Genomic DNA, 8,679 nt, shown 5'->3' on the forward strand with positions numbered 1-8,679 from the left:
TACTGCCTCCACATCCCATACATCCTTCTGTATCATAATTCATTCACTCTTCATTCTAGGTTGCTGCCTGAGGTTCTCCTTGCCACTAGATGCTTTTTCATTAATCAGATTCAGTTTGGGTACTTATAGGCAGAGTAAGATGCTCTAAAACCAGATATTCAACCTTGAAGATGTCAGGGTTGTCATTGAGTGAATCAAACACTGTCAACAAACTGAATGGAAAATTTGCATGGCTGAGCACATCATTGATTGCAGCAGAATTTAAATGTACAAGTCAACAGACAAGAATGATAAATAGTAGCTTGCATCTTGTGACCAAGTCTGGAAAAATATCAATGCAAATTTGCAGTGTGTACGCTATCTGTCCATCTATACATAAAATAGTGTAGCTAAATGAGGATGTTCAGATGGATTAAATATAAAGAGGAAGGACAGAATACAAAATGAAAGCATACAGAGAACAGAGAAATAGAAGCAAGTAGCTCGGCCATGATTATCAAGGACCACCAAATGCACCACTGAGTGATATGGTGCACAATGAAGTCATTGATGGTTTAAAGTGGTAAGCAAATACATGAGTGCTAATGAGTTGACAGAAGAAATGTCCTTAATTTGAGTGGAATGGCAGATAGGGGTCCATGTGCCTACCCTCAAGTAATAGGGATAAAGCATAGTGAGCTGAGTGATGATGATGATGGAAAGAAGAAGAATAAAATGCAAAATGTAATTAATATTATGTAAGATCTAGAAGCCAATAAGAGGAATGGGAATCAACTCCAAAAATGTTTGCATCTGGTTTTCCACCGGTTCCTGATCATTTCCCCTTCCACTTCTATGAATGTTTCCCTTCTACTTCCACAACAATTTATTTTTTTTTGGTTTCCAGCCTCTTCAATCTTTAAGATATTGAAGCATTGCTTCCCACGCACCATTTTTACTTCCTACTGTGAGAAATTCAATCCTTGCTCCCTCCATCTCCATCCTTTTATGATGTGTATATAATAATATGCTTTTGTGGCTTCTGGTTTATCTTGTTTATGGACGTTATCATCCAACCATATTTATGATATCATATAGAATGTGAGATAGGAGCCTGCCATAAGCTCACTCTCTCTAACACACCTTCAATTTTCTCCTCTTTTCCCTTCTCTTCCTCCTAGAAGCCCTGGCTCACCAATTTTATGCCAAACTTGGATATTAACAGTCCAAGTGAACCTCTATGACCTGTTTGAGAAGCTAGAAAGATTAAAAAGCTACTGTTATCACATTGCCCAAATTAAGTCACCTGGCATACAATTATATTGCAGTGAATAGGTTTGAATGAAAGAAAGGTAATAGATTTTAGAAAGATTTTTAAGCAAATCTTATGAAAAAGGATCAGTATTAAAGTTTAAAACTTTTCGTGAAGATTCCTACCAAGTACCAAAAAATAGTGACTCAGAACCCTGCACAGCGCAACAGTTTAGAAGTTGAGAGAAACTTAATCAAGGAGAAACTGAATTACAGACATGTTTGCATCCCCTGTGTTATATGTTTTCCATTTATGATCTTCTCTTGTTTGTTGAGTCTCCGTTCAACTTTTAGTGTTTTATTGCCAAATTTTGTGAGGTAGCTGCAAGTTTTGCTTGAATACTCTATTCGTTTCTAGTTTAAGGATTCCATCTTTCTGAATAGTCTCAGTGTAATTGGGTAATGACATCATTTTAAATTTTCTCAAGATCTAAAGTCGAATTCTCCACAACATTTAATAAGGTAAGAGCTTTACTAGAAATTTGTTTGACCAATCTCTAAATAGTAAGGCCTCTTCACTCATGGTCAATATGTAGCAGGTCCTTAGCTCAGCATGGTTATTGGACTGTTCAGGTCGAAAATAAGGGTCCTGATTTGCTGCAACATGAATAGAGGAAAAAGGAGAAGGAGGGCTACGTGGAAGGGGTAAATTGTGATTCAAGGAACAGGATGATGGAAGAAGCTGAATAAAAGGCATTTACATGATTCTTTTGGTATGCAAAAGTCATTTAAATGATATAGACGACGAGAACTGTCTTGTTTATTCCCTAAAGCTTTAGGAGATGGTATTTCAAATCTTACTTTGATGCAATGACATTGTTATATCTTCACCCCATTATCATAAAGGTCAGCATTCTCATATGTGTGTGTCTCAGATTTATCAAATGAAAGTGAAAAAATCATGTCCACAAGCAAGTGAAATAATCAAAATCGATACATAAACTTATGCCAACTACAACAGGTATTTCAATAAAAATGGAGAGCAATCAACAATATGCCACTTCAATCATCAGTTAACTTGTTTTGGAACACTCTACAAGTTGAAGCAAAATATATTGAAATAACTACGGTTTTATTATGATTCTTAGGCTCATAGGCTGGTCATTGAGTAATCAGCAGTATGTATGTTGGCATGGTTCACAACTTTTGTGAGAACAAGTTGGAAGTCAGAACTATATTGAATATAAAAAAAGGGGGAAAATGAGAATAACTTGAACTGGTAGTAAAGGAGTTCACTGCTTTTATAGGATTAGGGCAAACAATTCAGAAAAACTTCACAAGTCTTGGGTGGGTTTGGAGCAATACCTAACTAAATTTAGGGATTATAGAGTTGGCTAAGGTTTCAGCAAGCATGAGTAATAGAAGAAGGATAGAGAGTTCATGGAGTGGGTGTCCAATATTCTTTCTGTTTCGAAAATACTTACATTTGCATTAAGTAGCCTCACATAAAATATACAATCAAAATATTATCAGAATATATATATATATATATATGCAACTAAAAGTCCAGGGAACAGGATTATTTTCAAACAGTAAAGTGCAATTGTCCACTTTTGGGCTATGCAACCTAATCCAAGAGGTCCCAACCCATATAAGACTTCTGATTAATGAATTGAAGAAGAACATTTTAGCCTTTGTTCAGTAATTGCTCTGCCCAAGTCCCAAATCCAAGATAAAATATTATCCAACTAGATTGCGTCCATCACTAAATGCACTAACCCCTTATCCTCCTCCCTTCCTTCTCTCCCAACAGGGGAAAGTCTACTAATTATAAAGAAGCAGTCAACCATAAACCTCTCCATTATCTCTGCCAGCTGCAGTAAAAGACTCCATGGACAAGTAACAAAGATGCCAAGAGGGAAAATGATTGTAGAAGTTCTGAGAAAATAAACAGGATGAACCTTTAATGAACAAAGAATGAGGGATTGAGAATCACTTTCAAGGGTTCAAAACAACCCTATGAAATTGAGCAATAGGAGAACTTGCGGATAATCATGGAATAACTGATAAGTTTTCATTTATATTTTCTCTATCTACAGCACCAATACCACACAAACCTCACAACTCAAAAAGAAATTGAGAAGGAAAATTAACAGAAAAGCGAGAAACACATACGAGGCCTCCTAAGCATATAATTCCTTAACCCCTCTTCCATAAATGATAAACCCACTGCAGCTGCTGAAATTAAAATCTTAAAGCAGATAAGCGAATAATCCACACCTACTACATTAATAACTTCATAAAAGAAGAGCTACAACACATATCAATCACCAAGGACTGGGCATTAACCTGCTATTTACCGACCATCAGCAGAGGTGAAGGACTCTGCAAAGCCAGTGGGCCTCGAAGGAATACTTCCCTTACTGTCATCAAGGCCTGTATGACTGTTATCCTTACCTTCTGCATCTTGCCAGACTTTGACCATCTGAGTAAGGGGTAGACTGTAATCAATGCCTGAATATTCCCCAGTGTCATCATCAAATGGTTTCCATTTTTCTACTAGTGGAGACAGCACATTCACTGCATGACCCATATCAGGCCGTTGGTTGGGCTCCCTTGCAGTACAATGCCCAGCTAGTTCAGCAATAATGGAAATGGTCTCAAATGTTTCTTCATTCACATCAAGAGCTGGATCAATGGCAGCCATTAGTTTCTCCTTACTTGATTTGATGTGCCAAAACCATGCAGCCAAGTATCTGGTCTCCTCAGAACGGTCCTCATCAAGTGCCATCAACCCAGTCAACAGCTCCATTAACACCACTCCAAAGCTGAAAACATCGGCCTTGGTTGTGATTTTCCCTGTTACTGAATTAAGCAGCACAGGGAAGTTGGAATTAGTAGGAATTAGATACATAAAACATGAATGCTGCAATACAGATCTCACAGGTATTACATAAAGATGTATCATCATAAAAATCAGAACGATCAAATAATATTTTCTAATGTCATGGTAAGCCCAAGAAATGAACATTTCTGGGCCAGTGTAGATAAAGGCAAAACATTTTTCATATAGACCAAGTCAAATGTTTGATGGAAGGTTTTGATAAGTTGGTTTGAGTCAAACAGTTTACACCATATGAATGGGTTCACCTAGATTAGCACCTCTTCTAGCCAAGAACAGTTGGTTTGATGATTTATTCTCCAGTAGAAATTTGCCAAGGATATCCCTGGGAGACTTTGCTGTAGTATTATAAGACAAAATTACACAGTATCCAATCATTCTCCTAATCTCCTTTAAAAGGTTACACAAGATTGTCCAAAAATCGCACTTTGTCCATTAATTCCCAGGACAAATATCTATGAATATCATAAGATATTAGAATGAATCAGCAGTCAGCATAATGCTTCATATTTTCTGAAAAGAAAACTCAGCCTAGATTGAATTTGATAATAATAGATTGAAGGATTATGCTGACTGCTGGATTATGCTGAATCAGCAGTCGGCATAATCCTTCATATATTCTGGAAAGAAACCTCTGCCTAGATTGAATTTGATAATAATAGATGCACAGAAATTCAGAAAACTAAATGCTTACCAGCATACTCGGGTGCCAGGTATCCGAAAGTCCCAGCAAGTCTGGTCACTACAGATTTCTCTCCATCAGGAGCCAGTTTCACCAAACCAAAATCAGAAACTTTTGCTCGATAATCATCACAAAGGAGAATATTTGAAGATTTTAGATCTCTGTGTATGAAGCTCTGGTGCGCAAGACTATGAAGATACTCCATCCCTCTAGCAACATCCAAGGCAATGTTCAACCTCCTCTTCCAAGAAAGAGGCTCCAAGTTTAGACTCTTCCAGCGGAAAAGGTGCTTGCTCAATGCCCCTTGAGGCATATACTCATAAACCAAAAGCCTCTCATTACCTTCAACGGAATACCCCAATAGAGACACTAGATGTCGGTGTCGGACTTTTGAAAGGACAGCAATTTCAGCCTGAAATTCATCCACAGCTTTGGTGCTAATGATGCCAGCCTCCATCCTCTTAACTGCTATTATTGTACCATCATCCAATTCCCCCTTGTAAACTGCCCCAAAACCACCGCGCCCCAACTCATTTTCCGGAGCAAAATTCTTGGTCACATTCCGAAGAACCTGAACAGATATGATCAGGCTTCCAGCCTCAATCACATGAGATTCTCCCATTCCACTACTGTTTCTACTCTGTGTACTGCTCTCTGTTATAGTCGATAAGCCTCCATTTGTGTTGTTAGACACGACAATCTTAACCATATTATCCGGATCAGATGGGTCTCTGGGCTGAACCACAAAGGAACTCGGTGCCTGGAAGTTGCGGTTTTTCTTCTTGCAGTAGTATACAGATAGAGGAAGTATCAGAAGAGTCAAGAGCGCAAAACACGCAACAGGGGCTACGATTACAACCAATTTAGATGTTTTGGAACTACTTGGTTTAGATTTTTCTGAAGATGTTTCAGAGGATGTAGAAGGTGCGTGATTTGGACTACCCAAATTAGATGGGGGAGATGGGTTGCTAGATGGATAAGGCTGACTTCCTGATGGTGATGATGATGATGAGTTAGATACTGGGGGAGAAAGGTTGCTAGATGGAGAAGGCTGACTCGCCGATGATGAATTAGATTGTGAGGGAGAGGTCGCAGGGCTAATTGGATTCAATAGAGGATTACCATCTTTATTGACCTTTACACTCAAACTAAAATTTGGAAATGGAGGCTTAATGTTGTTCCCACTTACATCCAACGACCTCAGATATTTCAAATCAGTCCATTTCAAGGGGATTGAACCAGTCAGATTGTTTGCCCCAAGATTAATAGTAGTTAAAGTATCCAGCTTTGCAACCGAAGGGCTAAGAGTTCCGTTAAGGTTATCTCTGCGTAAGTTTATGACAGAAACCTTGGAATTTGAATCGCAAGTTATTCCTAACCATGTCTGACAAGGATCATTACCAGACCAAGAAGTAGCCAGTTTAACAGGGTAGTTCACACCGCCAAGGAAATCTAAAAGTGCTGAAACTTGAGGATCACAAGGGCGCCCAGGAACAGATTGACAAAATGAGTTTGGAAGGTAAGATGTATTACCGAATTTGGACTCCGGAATTGGACCCATCAGTGCGTTGTTCCTCAAATCCAAGTTCTGTAGCGGCAAATTCGACAAGCTTTCCGGAATTAGACCCACAAGTTGGTTATCGTTGAGTCTGAGATCCCTCAAAGATGACAAGTCTCCAATATTGGTCGGAATGGCCCCGGTGAAACTGTTTCCGTGTAGCCATAGCTGTGTGAGCGAGACCATGGACGCAATTACATCTATTGGACCAGACAATTTGCTTCCACTCTGGTCATTCAACCATAAAATCTGCAACATTGACTGGCTAAAAGTTGCAGGAATCCCGCCAGAGAGTTTGTTGTAGGATAGCATCAAGACTGTAATAGACGACATATTCCCTAAGAAATCAGGAATTGGACCGACCAAATTGCATTGCATTGCAGTCAGATTGGTTAGCTGAGCTGAACTCCTCAGCCCGTCAGGAATCGACCATCCCGTAGTGGCATTCAAGGGATTACTATCCAAAGCCAGGACCTCTAGATTGGTGAGGCCATCGAAGAAATCAAAAGGGATGGTATCGAAATTATTGTAATCCAAAAAAGCATACTTCAGTTCCGACAGACCACTGAAAGAGGGCAAAGCCCCACTGAAGCTGTTCCTTTGAAGCCCCAAATTGAATAGCTTTCCGAGCTGGTTGAAGCTGGGAGGTAGAGTTCCTTTCAAACCCAAGTTAGCGACCTGAATCTGTGTGACCCTGTCACCGGCACAGTAGACATGGGGCCAAGAAGAACCACAAGGATCATTTCCAGTGGAAGGCCATTTTAGGAGCTCTGGATTATCCAACCCTTGTCTAAAATCATTTAGAATATTGAAGTCACCGGGATTGGTGGCACTATAAACTGCTGAAACAAAGCAGAGTACCACCGTGAAAACCAGAACCAGCTTCTTCTTACTTGTTTCCATGGCTACTGCGGTACAGCCAGCAGACGCCCCACCTTACACAACCAAAACTACTGAGAATCATTCAGCATTCAAACTACAACGAAAACCCAAGTGAAGATTAAGCAGGAAAATGTACTCTAGAAGCCCAGGCTGCTGCTTCATAAACTAATCCGTAATCTTCCCTTCAACTCTTAGGAAACAAAACCCAGATCCCAAAAGCCCTAGAAAGCTAGAAGCAGGAAACAGTGAGAAGAACTCCTACAGACACTCCAGTCAGATAAAGCAAAACCCCATAACAAGATCCTCAAGCTCTACGGAAAATTTTAGACCAGAAGTTTTCTACTACCATAAAATTTCACAATTGCAGACAAGAGAAAAACCCAATTTTCTACTACCATTTTGGACTTGTTATCCTTCTGGAACATGCAAAAACAAAGGCGTGTCCACTAGAGTCCACAAATACAGAATCACAGATCAAATCATACAGACACACACTTTATCAGATCATCCTTTAAACCACTCGATATTATTTTTTAGGAAAAAGAGAGACAGAAGTGGACAGTCATGACTTTCTGTTTCGATTTAATGGACTGTTTACAGTTAGAATCAAAATTCTCTCGGGAACTTCAAAGCAAAGTAAAGCAAAGGGAGAGGAGAGACAACCTATAGTCTTAAACAGAATAGAAGAAGACTGTAACTCTAAATTGAAAAAAAATAATGGAAAGGGTGGCGTTTGGAATCATGTATTTGGTCTATAGTGCGACACGATAGAGACGCAGTGCCTTATTATTTGGACTTTATAGGTCTCCTTACCATTATCTTTTTTTTTTTTTTTGGTAAAATCCCCTTGCCATTATCTATCCATCTCTTTAATGACCTAAAGGTGCCAATCACGAGGTATGTTAACGAATTCAGATCTGCTATCTACATGGGGACGGGTGTAAACACACCTCAATCTTCCATCGGATATGGAATCCCCCTCTAGAATGTGGGACTCACCCCCCAAGGAGGGGTTAGATCTGTCCCACCCGTCCCCAAGTGAGTGTAAACTAACCGACAAGTTTGATGTCGGTGTTCAGAATTTTAGATCCAAAGTGTTTGGTTATCAAGGCTTTGATGAGTGATTGAACCCACTCATTATGCGTGAAAGAGCATTTTAATTAGACATTTTTTTTTTTTCTTGTCAATCAAACACACATTAAAAAGTTTTTTTGTTTTAACCAAAGACACCCTAAGAAGTTGCTAACCAATAAATAAGGGTGTCAAAGGATCTGGTTCTCCTTTAGCTATGGTGGGAGTTGGAGGATTCAGCCCAGTAAAACAAGGGGAAGTTTTGATCATTTCACAGGTGGGACTGACAGGAAGAGAGCCAAATAGCCAAATTAGGGTGTCAAAAGGATTGATTTTGGTTTAGTTCAGTTTGAT

The 8,679-nt window shown here is 39.3% G+C and overlaps 1 protein-coding gene across 1 annotated transcript; it reads right to left on the minus strand.

Moving 5' to 3' along the window:
• Positions 1 to 3,279: 3,279 nt before the first annotated feature.
• On the minus strand, positions 3,280 to 7,556 carry LOC122638533 (receptor protein kinase TMK1-like). The gene is made up of 2 exons (XM_043831373.1): positions 4,827 to 7,556; positions 3,280 to 4,095 (listed from the first exon to the last, which is right to left on the minus strand). Exons 1-2 carry the CDS (start codon positions 7,273 to 7,275, stop codon positions 3,587 to 3,589), a joined length of 2,958 nt encoding a protein of 985 aa, XP_043687308.1. The 5' UTR covers positions 7,276 to 7,556; the 3' UTR covers positions 3,280 to 3,586.
• Between the last annotated feature and the right edge of the window lie 1,123 nt (positions 7,557 to 8,679).

This window comes from Telopea speciosissima, chromosome 1 (genome assembly GCF_018873765.1).
Source record: "Telopea speciosissima isolate NSW1024214 ecotype Mountain lineage chromosome 1, Tspe_v1, whole genome shotgun sequence".
In the NCBI taxonomy this organism is placed as follows: Eukaryota; Viridiplantae; Streptophyta; class Magnoliopsida; order Proteales; family Proteaceae; genus Telopea; species Telopea speciosissima.